This window comes from Mustela lutreola, chromosome 5, assembly GCF_030435805.1.
Source record: "Mustela lutreola isolate mMusLut2 chromosome 5, mMusLut2.pri, whole genome shotgun sequence".
Lineage (NCBI taxonomy): Eukaryota > Metazoa > Chordata > Mammalia > Carnivora > Mustelidae > Mustela > Mustela lutreola.
The window spans coordinates 72,840,414-72,862,246 of record NC_081294.1 but is presented as its reverse complement, the minus strand read 5'-3'; the positions used below and the strand labels follow the sequence as shown (position 1 = coordinate 72,862,246).

The following is a 21,833-nucleotide window of genomic DNA, read 5'->3' as shown; positions in this document are numbered from 1 at the left end:
CTTTTTTAGTGTCGAGTTGTATAAATTCTTTATATATGTTGGATATTAAACCCTTATCCTAGACATCATTTTTAAGTGTCTTCTCCCATTCAGTAGGTTGCCTTTTTATTTTGTTAATGGTTTCCTTTGCTCTGCAAAGGCTTTTTATTTTGGTATAGTCCCAATAGTTTATTTTTGCTTTTGTTTCCCTTGCCTGAGGACACAGATCCATAAACATGTTGCTAAGAGTGATCTCTAAGGGAGTACTGCCTAATGTTTTAGGAGTTTTACAGCTTCAGGTCTCACATTTAGGTCTTTAACCCATTTTGAGTTTATTTTTGTGTATGGTGTTATAAAGTGGTGCAGTTTCTTTTCTTTTTTTTTTTTTTAAGATTTTATTTATTTATTTGACAGAGAAAGATCACAAGTAGGCAGAGAGGCAGGCAAAGAGAGAGAGAGGGAAGCAGTCTCCCCGCTGAGCAGAGAGCCCAATGCGGGACTGGATCCCAGGACCCTGAGATCATGACCTGAGCCGAAGGCAGCAGCTTAACCCACTAAGCCACCCAGGTGCCTCTACAGTTTCATATTTTTGCATGTAGCTGTCCTGTTCCCCCAGTACTATTTGTTGAAAAGACTGTCTTTTTGTGATTGTCTTGCCTCTGCTGTCAATTAATTGACCATGTAGGTGTGTTCTTCTGTTCTTTTCATTATGCCTCTTCTGTTTATGTGTATGTTCCTTTGGACTCTGTGTCCTGTTCTGTTGATCTCTGTGTCTATTTTTGTGTCACTATCATACTTTTTTGATACTGTAGCTTTGTAGTATATCTTGAAATCTGGGCTTGTGATACTTGCAGCTTTGTTCTACTTTCTCCAGATTGCTTTAACTATTTGAGGTCTAAATTTTAGGATTAATTGTTCTAGTTCTATGAAATTCTCCTCTTTCTTTGTAAGTCTATATTAGATATGATGGATCAATTTGGGTTTTTGCTTGTATTTTTGTTTTTTAAAGATTTTATTTATTTGTCAGAGAGAGAGAGAGTGCACACGCACAAGCAGGGGGGCACACAAGCAGAGTGAGTAGCAGGCAGAGGGAGAAGCAGGCTCCCCACTAAGAAAGGAGCCTAATGCAGGACTCAATCCCAGGACCCTGGGATCATGACCTGAGCCAAAGGCAGACCCTTAACCAACTGAGCCACCCAGGGGTCCCTCAATTTGTTTAAATAAAATAAATATATTAGGTATTTCTATTTGTGTATTGTTGAGTTATTCTATTTCTAGACAGTGTAAAGAAAAGGTAGAATCAGTGAAGATGTTATGATTTTGTGAGATGCCACTGCTTTTCCTGATGACCTAAAACATTGTAATACCATAAGGCAACTGTTGTACACCATAAGTGAAAATTTGCTTAGATGGAGATCTTTTCCCAAGCAATATCTTTTGCTCTTTCTTCAGCTCTGTTACATTTAAGCTGATTATTTTTTTTCTAGTTTATCATTTTGTAAAAACTACCAATATGTTGCAAGAACACAGAAAGTAAATAGAAGATGTAGTTAACGGGGCACCTGGGTGGCTCAGTGGTTAAAGCCTCTGCCTTCTGCTCAGGTCATGATCCCAGGGTCCTTCTCTTCTCAGCAGGGAGCCTGCTTCCTCCTCTCTCTCTGCTTGCCTCTCTGCCTACTTGTGATTTCTGTCTGTCAAATAAATAAAAATAAAATCTTTAAAAAAAAAAAGAAGAATAAGATGTAGTTAACTATTACAACTATTATACAAACTGTTTGGAAACACCTTAACTATTTATTCTCATTGGCTTGTTTGTTTGGTGTTTTGTTTGTTTTATTTTTAAGTTGGCTCCACACTGGGCCTGAGATCAAGACGTGAGATGAAATCAAGAGTTAGAGGCTTAACCAACCAAGCCACCCAGTTGCCCCTTATTGGTTCATTTCTTATAGGATTTTAAAATTGATTTTATCTAATTCGACAAGAGAGAGTTCTTGGATTAATTCACATTTTTAGTCTAAAAAGATTGCCATTATGACTTCATTTGAATTAAATTTTTATCTGCTAGAATTTTATTAAATGCAGTTAAGAGTAATTAGTGACAATAGCTATAGGAAAGTTATCTGGTAATGAAGGAAAACAAAAGTAAACAACTTGAGGAGTAGCAAAGAAGAATTTCTAGGAGTTTCACGGTTAATCTGAGAAAGAATTCTTTCCCCTGGTGGATCTTCCATAATGCTTATTGACTTACATTAACTCTTCGTTGCTTTAGCCTTTAAAATAAAGACTAGAGAAGGAACCAGTAATTTTCCTTAGCTGAAGGATTAGTAGTGTAGTGTCCAAAAGCAGTCAGTTGTCTTTGGTGCTACTAGCATGGTGTCACTGCAGCACTCTGGCATCTTGCCAACCAGGGAAATTGGGAATAAAATAGGAAAGGAATCTGGCATTATATTCTGGCATGTTTTTCTTTTAGTCATATTTTAAGGACTTTGGACTATGTGTAAGTACAGATAAGTAGAAAAATTTATTATTGTGCTGTTAGAATAAAGACAAATATTTTTCATAACATTTAATTTTCTAATGAATCTAACATTGAAAATATACCTCTCGATTTTTAGCCAAATGAATAAATGCTTTTAGTAATTTGAAAATGTTAAGTATTTGAGAACTGGTAATAATTAAGTTAGCATGTTAAAAAATAAACAGGATAAAATACTGAACCTCATTTGTTTTCTAAGCTGATAAATGCCATTTTTTACCTTCTGAAGTTAAGATTGTTACTAGTTTAAGGTGTTTATTTAATAGAATGTTACAAACAGTGAACAAAAAGGTATCCACAAATAATTGTATATTTTTGTGAAGTTCCTATGACTGTAAATTATTATTTTGTGTATCTGTCAAGTTTCTATGTATTTTGCTTCTATTTGTTCCAGTGTAATTAATTAATTTATACTGTCCACCTGGAACTTATGTTTCACTTTCGAGAGTTGAGGATCAAACTAAGAAAATCATTTCTTTGAAATCATCACGTACTGAGTGGCATTAAAATCCATGCTCATGAGATTAAGAGTCACTTATGGTTTGTCTCCCTCCCAATCCCATCTTGTTTCATTTATTCTTCTCCTACCCACTTAAGCCCCCATGTTGCATCACCACTTACTCACACAGGGAGATCATATGATAGTTGTCTTTCTCTGCTTGACTTATTTCGCTAAGCATGATACCCTCTAGTTCCATCCACGTTGTCGCAAATGGCAAGATTTCATTTCTTTTGATGGCTGCATAGTATTCCATTGTGTATACTGAGGGTTGCTGGGGGGAGGGGAGGTTGGTAGAAGGGGGGTGGGGTTATGGACATTGGGGAGGGTATGTGTTTTGGTGAGTGCTGTGAAGTGTGTAAACCTGGCGATTCACAGACCTGTACCCCTGGGGATAAAAATATATGTTTATAAAAAATTAAAAATTAAAAAAAAAATCCATACTCATTTGAAAACTAACATTTTAAATTCCAGATGTTAGACTTAATTATAAACCAAGTTGAAGGATAGAAAGATATGTCTTGGGGCACCTGGGTGGCTCAGTGGGTTAAGCCTTTGCTTCAGCTTGTGATCTAAGGGTCCTGGAATTGAGCCCCGCATAGGGCTCTCTGCTCAGTGGGGAGCCTGCTTCCCTGCCTCTCCCCTGCCTGCCTCTCTGCCTACTTGTGGTATCTATCTCTCTGTCAAATAAATAAATAAAATCTTAAAAAAAAAAAAAAGGAAAGATCTGTTTTAGGGGCACCTGGATGATGCGGTAGGTTGAGTGTCTGACTCTTGATTTCAGCTCAGGTTATGATCTCAGTCTTGTGAAATGGAGCTCCACATCCACTGAGTGCAGAGCCTGTTTGGGATTCTCTCTCTCTGGGTCCTTCTCCCCCACTCATCTGTACACACTCTCACTCTCCCCAGTAAAGAAATAAAACTTAAGAAAAAAAAAAAGGTATATCTTAGCAGCATACCAACTTGCATTATACTACATTAACTCTAAATTAATTTAATAAATAATCAAATGCCAGCTTGAAGTAAGACAGTACATCTCCCCTTGTTCTGTATGTATTAATTATGAAATAGTTTAGCATTTTCTTAGGTTTATTTTTTTTAGTAATCTCTATACCCAACATGGGGCTCAAACTCACCACTGCAAGATCAAGAGTTGCATGCTGTTCTGAGCCTCTCTAAACTAGGAGCCCCTAAATTAGCATTTTTAAAAAATAGGAATGTAAACAAATAAGTTGAAAGTTTCCTATTGAAATTCATGGAGTAAAATAGGCTGAGAATAAGGGCACCTAGGTGGCTCATTCAGTTAAGTGTGTGTCTTTGACTCAGGTCATGATCCCACAGTACTGGGATGGAGCCCCAAGTTGGGCCCCCTGCTCATCAGGGAGACTTCTTCTCCCTGTTCATGCTTGCTCTTGATCTCTCTCTCAAATAAATAAATAAATAAAGTCTTTTAAAAAATAGACTGAGAATATTTATGCTTTTAAAAATTATGTAGGCGGGGCGGCCTGGGTGGCTCAGTAGGTTAAAGCCTCTGCCTTCGGCTCAGGTCATGATCCCAGGGTCCTGGGATCCAGTCCCGCACCGGGCTCTCCGCTTAGCAGGGAGACTGCTTCCCTTCCTCTCTCTCTGCCTGCCTCTCTGCTTACTTGTGATCTCTGTCTACCAAATAAATAAATAAAAATCTTTAAAAAAATAAAAATTATGTAAGTATTTTATATATATGTATAAATTATTACACATGAAATAATGTATTATAAATCTGTTTCTTCTGTCAATAGCAATTTCGTCATGAAAACCTGGTCAATCTGATTGAAGTTTTTAGGCAGAAAAAGAAAATTCATTTGGTGTTTGAATTTATTGACCACACGGTATTAGATGAGCTGCAACATTATTGTCACGGACTAGAGAGTAAACGACTTAGAAAATACCTCTTCCAGATCCTTCGAGCAATTGAATATCTTCACAATAATAACGTAAGTGCTTCAGAGTAAGCCAAACTATAGGATGTATATGAATCGTAAATGCTCTTTAATGAAGGTTTTAAAAGTATTTTTCTGTACAATAGTAATTGTTATCCTGAAACTGGGGCCATTACCTATACTTTAGTTGCAGAATTGCAAAATGTGTTAAGTACACAGTAATAGAGTTGTAACTCTAACAATAGGACAGACCAAGGATGGGGTGCTAAAGGAAGTATCAGTAATTTGGTAAGGAGGAACCAGCCATCAGGTGGGACCTTTTATTGGGGAAAGTACATCAAAATGTTGCCGGGCAGGCTCAAATGAAGGAAGGTTTAGAGGTAGGAACTAGAGACTAGGATGGGGAATGGCAAGTAAATGTAGATGCCTTTAAGGAAAGAAAGCAGAAATAAAGTTGCTAAGAGGTACATAGTCTTGCTTTTTTTTTTTTTTTTAAAGATTTTATTTATTTATTTGACAGACAGAGATTACAAGTAGACAGAGAAGCAGGCAGAGAGAGAGGAAGGGAAGCAGGCCCCCTGCTGAGCAGAGAGCCTGATGTGGGACTCTATCCCAGGACCTTGAGATCATGACCTGAGCCGAAGGCAGCGGCTTAACCCACTGAGCCACCCAGGCGCCCCCATAGTCTTGCTTAACATGAAAAAAATCAAGACCACAAAGATCAACTGTTCTGAATTTTAGTCAGCTGCCTAGTAAGTGTTTAGTTCAGCAGGTTTTTATGGAGGTATTTCGTTCCCAACTTCAGCTCTACTCTCTGGAAATTTAGATATGTATTCAGGAAATAACAGGAAGAACCTCAAAAAATTTATTAGTAAATGATATAGACAAAACATCTTATATCCTAAGCTTTTTTGGCTATCTTAGTTTCTTTTCTTTCTTTCTTTCTTTCTTTTTTTTTTTTTAAGATTTTATTTATTTATTTGACAAACAGAGATCACAAGAAGGCAGAGAGGCAGGCAGAGAGAGAGGAAGAGAAGCAGGCTCCCTGCTGAGCAGAGAGCCCAATGCATGTGCTCTATCCCAGGACCCTGAAATCATGACCAGAGGCCTTAACCCACTGAGCCGCCCAGGCACCCCTCGCTATCTTAATTTCTAATTTTCTGTCTTGCTAATAGTGCGTCTCATTTTGTAGCTTTTTTTTTTTTTTAATTTTATTTATTTTTTACAGAGAGAGAGAGACAGCAAGAGAGGGAACACAAGCAGGGGGAGTGGGAGAGGGAGAACCAGGCTTTCCAACGAGCAGGGAGCCCTGTGGGAGCTCGACTAAGTCACCCAGGCACTCCTCATTTTGTAGTTTTGAAATGTGGTTATAATCACAATTGGAATTGATATTGTCATTACCTTGCCAGCTGGATCCATAGGGAGGCATTAAAATGTAATAGTAAGAGCACAGTCTGTGGAATCAGACTATCCTAGATTTTCACCCACCATCTTTTCTCTGGGTAACCATGTGGTTACCTATGCAGTTCACAGCTCACTGCAGTAGAGTGTAGTGACAGGTGGTAGCCCCATTATGTTCTGGTCCCAGGAAAGTTACCTAACCTCCCTGATCCTCACTGTCCTCATGGGTAAAATGATGTAGTACCTCACATTTTTTTTTTTTTATAACAGTCAAATAAGATAGTAGGTATAAAGTGTTTAGCATTGTGTCAAGCATATTTTAAGTATTTAATAAGTAGTGCTGGTAGGGAGTCAGGAATAGTTGTGTTATCTGTATCTCTATTCTGCTTTACCTGTTTGAAAGAGTTTCTTGAATCAAGGGAGACACCAGTATGGGCTATAATTGGAATAGAGGACTTCAAAGAGGAAGTAAAACTAAAGTAAGTAGAATTTGGAATTGTAGCTAAGATTTCACTGGAATAGAACAGGAATTAGATTCAGATGGGGTACTTCTGTGAGAACAGTGCAGGCCTGAGCAGGGGACTTAAGAGAGTGGTGATGAGTGAGCTCTATAAAGACTAGGTAAAGGGTGATAAGATTGCATGGGTTCCTTGAGGAGAGGTTTCCTGAATCTTGAAATTCGTCCTGAAGAGTTTGGACACTTTTTCCTGAGGATATTAGGAGACCACAGAAGGGTTTTGAATCTGGCTATAACAGGATTAAAACAAAACCTAAATTAGGGTGCCTGGGTGGCTCAGTTGATAAAGCGACTGCCTTCGGCTCAGATCTTCATCCTGGAGTCCTGGGATGGAATCCTGCATTGGGCTCCCAACTCCATGGGGAGTCTGATTTTCCCTCTGACCTTCTCCCCTCTCATGCTCTCTCTCACTTTCTCTCTCTCAAGTAAATAAATTAAAAATCTTTAAAACAAACAAACAAACAAAAAACCCTAAGCTTATTTTGGCAAGTGTAGAGGGAAAATATGGGTAGAAGCAGAACAGGTGAGAGGCTATTATGACAGTCCAGATACGAAGCGGTAAGGATTTGAAATAGGAAGAGGAAGGATGGCAAAGGCAGTGGATGGAAAGACTCAAAGGGGAAATGATAGGATGTGGGGTCTAAGTAGATATGAGAGGGATGTGAACAAAGTGAGAAATCAAAGATAATTACAAAATTTTTAATTGAGTACAGGAGAATTATGGTGCCACTGGCAGCAACCAGTTTTACAAGGGAGAATTGCTTTTAGAAACATTGATATATTTTAAGGGACAGTGAAAATTTCTAACTCAGAATAGTGGTTGACCTATTATTTAACATGGGCTTTCTAGGAAGTTGTCAGAACTAGATAACCCGATTTGGGAATCTTCCTCTTAGATATTATGGTTGAAGAAGTAAGGATGGATTATTCTCCCAGGAACAAAAAGGAAAGTAAAATGTAGTCCTCAGCACCAAATATGGAAGAATATCCGTGGAATTGTGGGGGCAGCAGAGAAAAAGCCCTAGACAGAAACACCTAAATTCTTTTATTCTTTTGGTCTCACCAAGGACCTAAAGGAAAACTATCCCTGTCACTCACCTCACAGCATATTGTAAAGTTAGTTACTCTGGGGAATTAAGGTGGCCATGAATGAAGTGGCTCATTAGAATATTGTTATGCCTATTATCTGGATATCTGGGTTCTGGCCTTGATGATTTAAGGTTATCTTCATGTTGACAAAAATCAGGAAAGGAAAACTTTATTTCCCTTATATCTCCAAATTTCAGATGAATATTTTTATGTAACTGAAATATCTGAGATAGTGTCTACCATGATACCCATGTTACTGTTCATAAGAATTTAAGAAGTCAGATACAGTTCAGTACTTGAAAAAGCTTTTTATCTCCAGAAATATTTGTTTACCTTCTTTTATTTAATAATGAAAATATGTTTTCTTTCTTACATTGGCTTTTAGGCAGCTCAAATAAAAATTTACTATTCAGTTTCAGTAACTAGTTAATTATAGGAATTTGGTTTATCTTTTTCACTCTGGTTGTTTTTTTTTTTAATTTAAAATTTTGATCCGGTTAGTAGTATAAGCCTCTTAGACCTCAAACAATGTAACATTGTGTGTCAATTACACTTCAGTAAAAAAACTTAAAAATATATTATAAAATATCCAAATTATGTAGCTGTTTGCTTTGAGGTGCACTGCTGGTCTCCCACTATCAAACACACAAGTGAAAGTCTACTATGTTTGGCTTTCACAAGTGGGATGTCATATAATTTCAGCTCATTATTTTAGAGCAAATGGGTCTGACAAATTAAAATCGTGTAAACAGGGCACCTGGCTGGCTCAGTTGGTTAAGCATCTGCCTTTGGCTCAGGCCATCATCCCAGGGTCCTGGGATTGAACCCCACATTGGGCTTCCTGCTTGGGAGGGAGCCTACGTCTTCCTGTCTCTCTGAAACTCCCCCTGCTTGTATTCTCTTGCTCTCTTTCTCTGCTAAATAAATAAATAAAATCTTTAAAAAATAAAGAAAACTGTATAAACAATAAATCTTACCATACTTCTATTTCATGTAATTGTTAAAAACTCAAAGTTTTGGAATTCATGTGATAATTCAGACTGCTTATTTACTTACAGAGAAAATACCATATGGTACACAAAGTTGTAAACTTCATACAAATTAAAATAATTCTTCAAAAATAGTCCAAGTCTGTAAGCTTGTGAAACAATATTAAGTGCTATGTAAAGATCTCATTAATTCAAAATGAATAATGTTTTGTGAATTTTGAAAAAAATATAAGCCTCTTTGAAACCATTTTGGAAGCAAAGTGTAAATGTAAATATTTGGCTAGTTAAGGGGAAGAAGTGGTTATTCATTCCCTCATTCATTTATCCAATAAATAAATATTCATTGAACATCATCTGGTAGCAGTCATTGATTATAGTAGGAGCTGAGGATGCAGCCTTGAGTAAAAGACTTTGTTCCTTTCTTTATGGAACTTTTAAAATTTTATTAAATTTTCAGTAACCTTTATGAATTATTAGTTATTCTGACTGGTACCTAAGCACTGTTGATATTTCTTTTAAAAAGATTTTATTTGAGAGAGAGAAAGGCAGAGAATGAGCAGTGGGGTGGGGCAGAGGGAGAGAAGCAGACTCCCTGCTGAGCCAGAAGCCTGATGAGGACCCCAGTTTTAGGACTTGGAAATCATGACTGGAGACGAAGGCAGACCCTTAACCAACTGAGCCACTCAGGTGGTCCTTAAAATGGAGAGATATTTGAAAATGCCTTATCAGATAAAGTGCCAGTATCTAAAATCTGTAAAGAACGTATCAAACTCAACACCCAAAGAACAAATCATTCAAGCAAGCAATGGGTAAATGACATGAACAGACATTTCTCCAAAGAAGACATACAAATGGCCAACGGACACATGAAAATAAGTGCCACATCACTCGGCATCAGGGAAATACAAATCAAAACCACAATGAGATACGACCTCATATCAGTCAGAATGGTGTGAGGTGGTATCAAAATTAACAAGTTAATCATAATTAACAAGTTAATCAAAATTAACGAGTCAGGAAACAACAGATGCAGATGTTGGCGAGGATTCAGAGAAAGGGGACCCCTCTTACACTGTTGGTGAAATGCAAGCTGGTACCCGCTCTGGAAAACATTATGGAGGTTCCTCAAGAAGTTAATACACTACGACCCAGCAATCACACTACTAGGTATTTAATCCAAAGATACAAATGTAGTGATCTGAAGACCCCAATGTTTACAGCAGCAATGTCCACAATAGCCAAACTATGGAAAGAGCCCCATTGTCCTTCGACAGATAAATGAATAAAGATGTGGTATATGTATACAATGTATACATCAAAAAATTGAAATCTTCCCATTTGCAAAGATGTGGATGGAACTAGAGGATATTATGCTAAGCAAAATAAGTCAATCAGAGAAAGACTTTTATCATATGATTTCACTCATATGTGGAATTTAAGAAACAGAATAGAGGAGCGTAGGGAAAGGGAGGGAAAAATAAAACAAGATGAAATCAGAATGGAGAAGAGGGAGACAAGCCATAAGAAAGACTTTTTTTTTTAAAGATTTTATTTATTTATTTGACAGACACAGATCACAAGTAGGCAGAGAGGCAGGCAGAGAGAGAGGAGAGAAGAGGAAGCAGGCTCCCTGCTGAGCAGAACCTGATGTGGAGCTCGATGCGGGGCTCAATGTGGGGCTTAATGTGGGGCTTAATGTGGGGCTCGATCCCAGGACCCTGAGATCATGACCTGAGCTGAAGGCAGAGGCTTTAACCCACTGAGCCACCCAGGCGCACATCCATAAGAGACTCTTAACCATAGGAAACAAACTGAGGGTTGCTGGAAGGGAAAGGGGTGAGAAGATGGGGAACTAACTGGGTGATGGGCATTAAGGGGGGGCACCTGATGTAATAAACACTGGGTGTTATATGCAACTGATGAATCACTGAACTCTACCTCTGAAACTAGTAATACACTATATGTTAATTAATTGAATTATAAATTTGAAAAAACCAGAAGCATTCTCCTATATAACTTCAGAATCATGATTACATCTGCACAATAAACAATTCCTTAATGTCATGTAATACCAAACTTATATTAAAATGTACCCAGTTGTTCCTAAAATGTCTTACAAATGATTTATTAAGATCAGGATCCAGGGGGTTGCCTGGGTGGCTCAGTGGGTTAAGCCGCTGCCTTTGGCTCAGGTCATGATCTCAGGGTCCTGTGATCGAGTCCCGCATCGGGCTCTCTGCTCAGCAGGGAGTCTGCTTCCTCCTCTCTCTCTCTGCCTGCCTCTCTGCCTACTTGTGATCTCTCTCTGTCAAATAAATAAATAAAATCTTAAAAAAAAAAAAGATCAGGATCCAGTCGAATCCAATCCAAGGACTGCATATTCCATTTGTTTTTTACAGCATAAAGGGAATTCACAGTTTTTTGGTCTACCTCAAACATCCTCATTCAGCCTCTTTCTAGAAGCTACTTGCTTATTTTTTCATATACACATTAGTGTTTAATTGTATAATTTTCCAACTGGAAAGTTTATCAAATTGAAGTTCTAGGTGATTTGTTTATTTATTTTAAGATTTTATTTATTTATTTGACACAGAGAGAGGGACGGCAACAGAGGGAACCCAAGCAGGGGAGTGTGAGAGGGAGAAGCATGCTTCCTGCTTAACAGGGAGCCTGATGCAGGGCTAGATCCCAGGACCCTGGGATCATGACATGAGCTGAAGGCAGATGCTTAACTGTTGAACCACCCAGGTGCCCCTGAAGTTCTAGGTGATTTAAAATCAGGTTCTCTGAGGCTGTTAGATGATACGGAAATTTGAGTTCTCCCTTCGGATGAGTGTTTACATTCAAGCATATAGGACTATATAAGCAGAGGTATTATAAAGCAGATTTTTAAAAAATTTTTTAAAAGATTTTATTTATTAGAGCGAGAAAGAGAGAGCACAAGCAAGGGAATGACAGAGGGAGAGGTAGAAGACGACTCCCCGCTGAGCATGGACCCTGATGTGGGGCTCGATCCCAGGACCTTAGGATCATGAGCTCAGCTGAAGGCAGACGCTTAACTGGCTGAGCCGCTTAGGCATCTGATTTTAAAACTTTTCTAAAAAATACTTTTAATTTTCGGGCGCCTGGGTGGCTCAGTGGGTTAAGCCTCTGCCTTCGGCTCAGGTCATGATCCCAGGGTCCTGGGATCGAGCCCTGCATCAGGCTTTCTACTCAGCGGGGAGCCTGCTTCCCTCTCTCTCTCTCTCTGCCTACTTGTGATCTCTCTTTGTCAAATAAATAAATAAAAATCTTAAAAAATATATTTTTAATTTTTAAAAAGTTATTTAAATCCCAGTAAACATACAGTGTAATATTATTTTCAAGTGGTAAATCAGATTTCAACTTGGAGTTTTATGTAGTTCTGGAGCATTTACTACAAAGTAAAGGGGAAATAAACTGAATCCTTGGTCTGATAGTTCAAACTATATACAAAAATTAATTCAAAATGGGATGAAAGACCTAAATAAACGTGCCGAAACTATAAAACTCTTAGAAGAAAATCTGTGTGACAATTTATTAGGTAATTTTTTTTAAAAGATTTTATCACAAGCAGGCAGAAAGGCAGGCAGAGAGGAAAGCAGGCTCCCTGTCGAGCCCAGAGCTCGACTCGAGGCTCTATCCCAGGATCCTGAGATCATGACCTGAGCCGAAGGCAGAGGCCTAACCCACTGAGCCACCCAGGCATCCCTAAGCAGTGCTTTTTTTTAATGGATTTTATTGTTAAGTAATCTCTATGCCCATTGTGGGGCTTGAACCTACAGTAGTGCTGCACACTTCTCTGACTGAGTCAGCCAGGCATCCCTAGGCAATAGTTCTTTAGATATTACATCAAAAGCAAAAGTAATAAAAGAAAAAAGTAGACAAATTGGACTTCATCAAAATTAAAAACTTTTGTACATCAAGGGACACTATCAAGAAAGTAAAAAATTCACAGAATGTGAGAAAATATTTGTAAATCATATATCTGATAAGTATCCAAGATATGTAAAATACAACTCAAGAATAAAAGATGACCCAATTTAAATATGGGCAAAAGATTTGAATAGACATTTCTCCAAACAAGATATATAAATGGCTGATAGCACATGAAATGATGCTCAATCTCATTATCATTAGTCATTATGAAAATACAAATCAAAATTACAATGAGAAATCACTTCACACCAGGCTGGCTGTAATTTAAAAAGCAGACAATGACGAATATTGGCAAGGAAGTAGAGAAATTGGAACATTCATACACTGCTGGTGGTAATGTAAAATGGTACAGATGGTATGGAAAACAGTTTGGCAGTTCCTCAAAAAGTTAAATATAGAATTACCATATGACCAAGCAATTCTAGTCCTAGGTATCTACACAAGAGAATTGAAAACGTGTTCACATGAAAACTTGCACAAGAATATTCATAGCAGCATTATTCGTAATAGCCAAATAGTGGGAAAAACTCGAATATATATCAGTCTGATGAATGAATAAACAAATGAGGTATATACATAAAATGAAATGTATTTAGCCATAAAAAAGAATGAAGTACTGATACAGGCTACACCATGAATGAACCTTGAAAACATCATATTAAGAAATTCACATGTAAAATACCACACAGTATAAATTCCATTAAAATGAAAACTTTGGGGCTGACAAATTCATATTTGTATATCTTCTTTGAAGAAATGCCTATTCGAGTCCTTTGCTCATTTTTAAACTGGATTACTTGTTTCTTTATTATTGAATTGTACTTTATATATTTTGAATATTAGATGCTTATCAAATACAGAATTTGCAAATATTTTCTCCTGTAGGTTGCCTTTTTTGCATTCTTGATTGTGTTCTTTTGTATTTAGTTCTTTTTATTTTTATTTATTTATTTTAAAAGATTTTATTTGTCAGAGAGAGATAGAACATGCACAAGCAAGGGGAGCAGTAGGCAAGCAGGCAGAGGGAGAAGCAGGCTCCCTGCTGAGCAAGGACTTGATCCTGGAACCCTGGGATCATGACCTGAGCCAAAGGCAGATGCTTAACTGACTGAGCCACACAGGCATCCCTATTTAGTTCTTTTAATAATTTCTTTATGCATATTCTTTAATTTTTTTAAAAAAGATTTTATTTATTTTAGAGAGAGTGAGAGCGCTAGTGTGGGAAGGAATAGAGGGAAATAGAGAGAGAGAGAGAGACTCTCCAGCAGACTCCCTGCTGAGTGCAGAGCCCAATGTGGGGCTCAGTCACACAACCCTGAGATCATGACTTGAGTTGAAACCAGGAGTCAGATGCTTAATTGATTGAGCCACCCCGGCACCCTGGATATTCCTTATTTGAGGAGATACTGTATTCATACTTTTCTTTAGTTCTTTAGACATTGTTTCCTTTAGCTTAGAATGTTTTTTAATGTTTTATTTATTTTTTTCAATAATCTCTACACCCAATGTGGGGCTTGAACTCACAGCCCTGAGATCAGGAGTCACACACACTGCTGACTGAGCCAGCCAGGAACCCCTAACTTAGAACATATTTAAAATAGTTCATTATTGTCTTCTTTCATTCACTCATTTTTTAAAAAGATTTATTTATTTTAGAGAGAGTGAGTGAAGGGAGGGAGAGAACCTGCAAGCAGACTCCCCAATAAGAATGGAGCCCTATGCAGGGCTCAATACCAAGAACCATGAGATCATAACGAGCTGAAACTGAGTCTGATGCTCAACTGACTGATCCACCTAGGATCCACCCCAAGGAAGATTTCCTATGGACTGCTTTTCTTTCCATTAGTGGGTCATACTTGTTTCTTTGCATACTTTTTTCAGGGAAAATTTTTTGGAAATTTATCATTTTTTGTTGAAAATCAGAATTTAAAATAATGTGGAGGGGTGCCTGGGTGGCTCAGTTAGTTAAGCAACTGCCTTCAGCTCAGGGCATGATCCTGGATTCCCGGAATCGAGCCCCGCATTGGGCTCTCTGCTCACAGGGAGTCTGCTCTCCCTCTGACCTCTCCACTCTCATGCCCTCTTGTTCTCATTCCCTCTGTCTCAAATAAGTAAATAAAAGCTTTTAAAAAAATAAAATAATGTGGAAACTCTGGAAATTAGAGTTTGCCATCTCTCAGAGTTTGTTGTTGCGGTTGTTTAGTTACTTTACTGAACCAACTCTGCAAAGTGTGTATTCTTCCTCACCTGTGACTGCCGAAATCGCCGCTCATTTGGTTTAGTGATTAGTTAATGATTAGACAGATTTCCTTAAATGCCTGAAACCAAGAACTCTCTCAGCCTTTCTTAACAAGGGGCTCTTGCTACTCTCTCTTTGACTTACCTTCTTACTTGCTCAGAGCCCCAAACTCATCCACAGGTAAGAGCTATCATGCTATCTCCAGTCTTTCTTGGGTATGTGCATTGCTCAGCATGTGGCCTTTTGGATTCTCAGGAATATGTTGCAAATTTTCTTTCTTCCCTCCCTCCCTTCCTCCTTCCTTCCCTCCTTCCTCTCTTTCTTTAAAATTTTATTTATTTATTTATTTACTTGACATGGGTGTTGGTGGGGGGAGAGCAAGCATGTGCAGGGGAAGCAGGAGAGGGAGAAGGCTCCTTGCTGAGCAGGGAGCCCAATGCAGGGCTTCATCCCAGGACTCGAGAATCATGACCTGAGCTGAAGGCAGACACTTAACCAACTGAGCCCCCAGGGCACCCCTGTGCTGAGGCTTTTCAAGCCCTTTATGGACATCTTACTGCAAATCTACCTTTTTAAGTATTTAGGTCAACTTGTTGTTTGTCCTAATTGTTACAGCTTCCTCAGGTGGCTATAATGTTGTAAAGTGGCTGTTAAAATATTTCCGACCAACGCCTAAGGAGAAAGTCTGTTTGCACCAGGCAAGTTCTGCCTTAGGTCAAATAAAGGCAAGGCTTCTAGTGGGATTTTCCAGTGACTTCTCAGGTCAAATAATGATAGTTACCTGGGAATGGGGCTTTTGGAGGAGACATAATCTGTTCTATATTCTCTGGTGGCTGCTAGGCTACTGATTTTCACCATGATTTTGGGGACTGTTGGTTTACAAAGCTCCCAGAAGCTAGAGAGAGGGAAGTAAAATAAGCAAATTAAGAATACGATATGTGGGGACAGTGGGGAAGCAGGGTGCAGTGCATGGGTGGCTCAATCAGTTAAGCATCCAGGCCTTGTTTGCATCTGGAGATCAAGGTGCCCCACCCCCACCCCATGGTGCTTGGAGCTCAGTGGAGTCTGCTTGAAGATTCTCTCTCTCTGCCTCTCCCCCAGCTCTTACACTCCTGCATGTGCACTCTCTCTCAAATAAATAATAAATCTTAAAAAAAAAAAAAAAAGAAAGAACACTATATGGGTAGGAGTGACTAGCTGGCTACATCAGTAGAATATGTGACTCTTGATCTTAGGGCTCAGGAGTTCCAGCTGCATGTCGGGTGTAGAGCTTACATTGAAAAAAATACCGTATGGGTCATATGATTTATGTTTTAACTCTTTAAAGAACTGCCAAACTGTATTCTAAAGTGGCTGTATCATTTTTCATCCCCACTAATGATGCATTCCAGTTTTCCACTTCCTTCCCAATATTTGCTTGTTGTCATTTTGGTTGTGGCCATTCTAGTGGGTATGAAATAGTGTCTTTTTTTTTTTCCAAGAAGTAAAACTGTCTTTATTAACAGATAATATGATCATCTATGTAGAAAAACCTTTAGAGAGGTGCCTGGGGGTCTCATTGGGTTAAAGCCTCTGGCTTCAGCTCAGGTCATGGTCTCAGGGTCCTGGGATTGAGCCCCACATTGGGCTCTCTGCTCAGTGGGGAGCCTGCTTCCTCCTCTCTCTCTGCCTGTCTCTCTGCTTACTTGTGATCTCTGTCTGTCAAATAAATAAATAAATAAAATCTTAGAAAAACCTGCGGATCTGCAACAAAATTAACTAATTTGTAAGTTTATCAAAGTTGTGAGATTTAAGATCTATATATAAAAATTAATTGTATTTTTATATACTAGCAATCAAGAATCAGAAATAGAAAACAGGGGTGTCTGAGTGGCTCAGTCAGTTAAGCATCTGCCTTCAGCTCAGGTTGTGATCCTACAGTACTGGGATCAAGCCTCACGTCGGGCTCTCTGCTCAGTGGAGAGACTGTTTCTCCCTGTCCCTCTGCCCTTCCCACTGCTCATGCTCTCTCTCTCTCTTTCTGTCAAATAAATAAAATATTTTTTAAAAAGAAACAAATTAAAAAATACCATTAAACAGGGGCACCTGGCTTGCTCAGTGAATAGAGCATGTGACTCTTGATCTCAGGGTTCTGAGTTCAACCCCCAGCTTGAGTGAAAAGATTGCTTAAAAATAAATTCTTTAGGGATGCCTGGTGGCTCAGTTGGTTAAGTGGCTGCCTTCGGCTCAGGTCATAATCCCAGGGTCCTGGGATCGAGTCCAGCATCAGGCTCCTTGCTCAGCTGGGAGCCTGCTTCTCTCTCTCCCTCTGCCTGCCACTTTGCCTGCTTATGTTCTCTCTGTCTCTGTGTGTCAAATAAATAAATAAAATCTTAAAAAAATTTTTTTTAAAGATTTCTTTATTTTAAAGAGAGAGATAGGGTGGGTTGGGGGGAGCAAAGGGGAAGGGAGGGAAAGAGCTTGATCCCATGACCCTGAGATCATGCCCCAAGCCAAAAACAAGAGTGGGACACTTAACAGACTGAGTCACCCAGATGCTGCAAAAATAAGATCTTTTAAAAAACACCATTAAACAGCTTTAAATATAAGAAATACTTAGGGAGAATCTGACAAAAGATGTATAACACCTGTAAACATTGAGAGAAATTCAAGACCTAAGCAAGTAGAAAGAAATACCTTATTTATGGGGGTCCCAGTGTGATAGTGGAAGATCAAGGAGGTTGTAGTCAAACAAGTTTTTAAAGTTAAGATTTGGAAAGTGCTTGGTTCTCAAGGATAACAAAATTCCACATATAGTCATGGTGTTAGTTGTGGAAAAGAATGAAAATATTAGGGTTATCATCTGGGTGGAGCTTTCTGCCTTGTGTTTAAAGTACTGAGGAGAAAGACGATGGATGTGTGGTGGGTAGAATATGTGAAGTGCTTTTTTTTTTTTAAGATTTTATTTATTTATTTGATAGAGATCATAAGCAGGCTGAGAAAGAGAGAGAGGGAAGCAGGCTCTCCGCTGAACCTGATGTGGGGCTCGATCCCAGGACCCTGAGACCATGATCCGAGCCGAAGGCAGCGGCTTAACCCACTGAGCCACCCAGGTGCCCCTGTGAAGTGCTATCTTGATGTGCTTTTCTGTATCAGTGTTTGCTCATGTTATATCATTAGAACTTGATATAGTGCCTGGCATATAGTAGTCATTCAGTAAAAGTTGTAGAAATAAAGAAGGATTAATACAGTTTTATGGGTGTCACACTTAAGGTGGCTCATTACCCCAACTTAATTTTTTGGCCATTATGGAGGGAGACTGAGGCAGAACAAGAGCCAATCCCAAAGATTTATAGCAATAAATTGCATAAACAAGGAAAGATCTTAGATTTCTGTCACTGAGGTGTTTTCACTTGTGCAATGACACTTTGCAGGTGATGAGAATAGGCTTCATTCATTTCATAAAATTTTTAAATGCTTTCTTTGTTTTAGGTACTGTGGTTACTGGGGATATAGATTGAGCAATACAGACATACATCTTGCCCTTGCAGAGCTTCCAGTTTAGTGGGAATTACAAACAAGTAAACAGGCAATTAATAATAGGACATGGCAAACAATGTGATGGCGGAAGTACACAATGATGTGAAACCATATATAAGGAACACCTTATATAAATATCTAAGCTAAGACTTAAGGAGAAAGTACACCAGGCAAAGTGTTCTAGGCAATTGGGACAGCATCAGCAAATGCATGGAGATGATTTAAACCTTGGAAAATTGGGAAATATCCTAAAGTCTAGGGAAGGGAGGTGGCGAAAGTGAGCAAGAGCCAAATTCTACAAAGCCTTATGAGCCGTTTTCAAATTCCAAAATTTATCCTGTGGGATGGGGAATCCTTGAAGGACATTAAGCAGAGAAGTGACATGATCACACATTGATTTTTTTTTTAAGTTTAAAATTTTTTTAGTGACCAGTACACACAGTGTAAGGCTCAAACCCATGATCCTGAGATCAAGAGTCACATGTTCTTCCAACTGAGCCAGCCAGGTGCCACACACATGTGATTTAAAAATAGTATTGTGACTTCTTTGTTGACAGTGGGTTGGAGAGGATCATAATGAATTCATGTGACCAGTTGGCAATGTAGTAATTTTGGTGAGAGAGTTGTGGGGACTTGAACTAGGGATAAAAGTATGTTTGGGAGCTGAAGGAGAAAGGTACCTTGGTTTCTGGCTTGAGCCATGGGGTCAATGTTTGTTGCATCCACTGAGCTAACAGTGTTCAGAACAAGTAGGTTTGGGGAGAAGATACATTCAGTTTTGGATTTGCTAAATTTGAGGGGTGTCTGGGTCAGTGATCAGTATATTGTTACTTATTAAAGCTAGAAGAGTAGATGAGATTGAGAGGTTAGAAGATTGAGAATGAGATTGAGGTTAGAAGAAAGCCAAGAGAGAATGGTTTCCTCATGACAAGTGAAGTAAATGGTAAAAACAAACAAAAAAACCCCAGAAAAACCCAAATGAGTATATGTGATTGCCCAGGGAGCATGATGTATGAGAAAAGAAAACCTGAGACCAGAATCCTACTTTTAAGAGACAAATAGGGATAGAGGAAGTGCCACAGAAATAGAAGGGACTGGAAGAATTTTAGATACCAGAAATCAGGAAGGGAGGAGTAGTTGGCAACATTTTTACACTAAAGTATCAAGTAGGGTATGTATTGAGGTGTGTATAATGGTTACAGCAACAATGAAGTTCATGATTACCCTGGTTGGGGCAGTCTAATGAAATGTAAAAGCAAAAGACAGTTTATATTACTTAGGGGTGAATGAGTGGTGATAAAGAGAAGATTTAGTAAAGATAATGTCTTCAAGAGATTTAGCTGTGAAGGAATGAGAGAAAGGGCAGTTAATTATATCTAGAATGATGTAGGGTTAAAGGAAATCCCCTGTTTTTCATTACATTCTTTTGATTACATTTCTTTTTGGGATCGTGATTTACCTTTTTAGTATTATGTCTGTTTTCTTGGCTTCTTTTCATTTTTTCAAAAAAGGTTTTATTTGTCTATTTATTTGAGAGGGAGAGAGAGCAAGTGAGAGAGCACAGGAGATGGAGGGCAGAATAGAGGGAGAGGACAAGCAGGCTCTGTGCTGAGCATGGAGCCCAGTGCAGGGTTTGATCCTACCACCCTGAGGTTGTGACCTAAGCCAAAATCAGATTTGGAGGCTCAACCGACTGAGCCACCCAGGCGGCCCTGGTTTTATTCATTTTGAGATGATGAATGGGTCAAGAATTGAAACTACAAAACTATTTAGCCTTTGCCTTACGTAGTTAATACTTTGCATGTGGTAGGAAAATATCTTTACTGTCTTAATTAACTAGATTTTCTCTGTATAATATTTGAGCAATCCTCTAGATAATGAAACCTCATTTTAATCTATTGCATCTTCTGTTTGTTTTTTAGATCATTCATCGTGATATAAAACCTGAGAATATTTTAGTATCCCAATCAGGAATTACTAAACTCTGTGATTTTGGTTTTGCGCGAACTCTGGCAGCTCCTGGAGACGTTTATACGGATTACGTGGCCACACGCTGGTATAGAGCTCCAGAATTGGTATTAAAAGATACCTCTTATGGAAAGTATGTATATTTGGGGATCCTATCTGGGCTTTCCTGGTCATCTCTTTTTTCCCTTTGTGTATCTGTCACCCCTGCTACTGATAGCCTCTGCTTTCTGCTTATGGGTTAAAGGTAAGAAATGGATGCCTTTAAAAAAAAAAAAAAAAAGACCTTCTAGGCACCTGCCCTACTACATAATGATATTGCTGTGCCTCCTCTGTCCTCTTGAGGGGCCCCAACTTCAGGTGACCTTTGCGGACATCTTTCAGGCTGTATCCATGCTTGCTTTAAGCTGTATCCCACCCTTGGCAGAGTTGCCTCCTCTGCTTATCTTTATTCTCTACATTCTGCAGAGATTTAAAAATCATTTACCTCACTCTGCCAGTGTTACCATAGGAACTGCCAAGTTTCTTATTTTCTGAAATATGGCACCCTTTTTACAAAGTCTGGCAAATAGTTTTTAAACTGTCCTGCTCTAGATGCCTTGAAAAATAGCAATGTCTCAGTCTCTTGTGAAACCGTAGAAACAGTATATGAAACTGCAGTCTAATAAACCAATAGCAAATCTGGAAGTACATGAAGGGACCTAGTGGTCCAACTTAACACAAGAAATGGGGGGATGGTGGGTAATTCTCACACACTTTTCCTAGAAACCATTATTCTGTTTTTACAATAATATTTAACTTCAGTGAGTATTTGCTTTACGCCAGAAACTGTTCTAAATCCTTTACATGCATTACATCATTTAATTTTCACAACAACCCTATGATAAGGTGCTGCTGTTATCATCACCCCATTTTATTTTTTTTAATTTATGAGTGATGATTCAGTTATTTTATTAATTTTATTTGAAAATAGTTGGCATACAATATTACATTAGTTTCAGATGTACGATATAACAATTCATCTTTTTTACATTATGACATGATCACTACAAATGTAGCTACCATTTGTCACCCTATAATACTATTACTGTATAATCGGCCATATCCCCTATGTTGTACATTTTATTCCCATGACTCATTCATTCTATAACTGGAAGTCTGTATCTCCCACTCCCCTTCACCCATTTTGCCCATTCCCCTATAATCCCCATTTAAAGTAAGAGG

The 21,833-nt window shown here is 38.6% G+C and overlaps 1 protein-coding gene across 2 annotated transcripts in view; it reads left to right on the top strand.

The window, feature by feature from the left end:
* LOC131832042 (serine/threonine-protein phosphatase 2A catalytic subunit alpha isoform) overlaps positions 1-21,833 on the top strand; it is a 135,654-nt gene that overhangs the window by 3,591 nt on the left and 110,230 nt on the right. For both annotated transcript variants that reach the window (XM_059174584.1, XM_059174582.1), the window contains exons 3-4: positions 4,793-4,987; positions 20,567-20,745. In XM_059174584.1, coding sequence (XP_059030567.1) covers positions 4,793-4,987; positions 20,567-20,745 — 374 coding nt within the window. The remainder of the gene's footprint in view (positions 1-4,792; positions 4,988-20,566; positions 20,746-21,833) is intronic.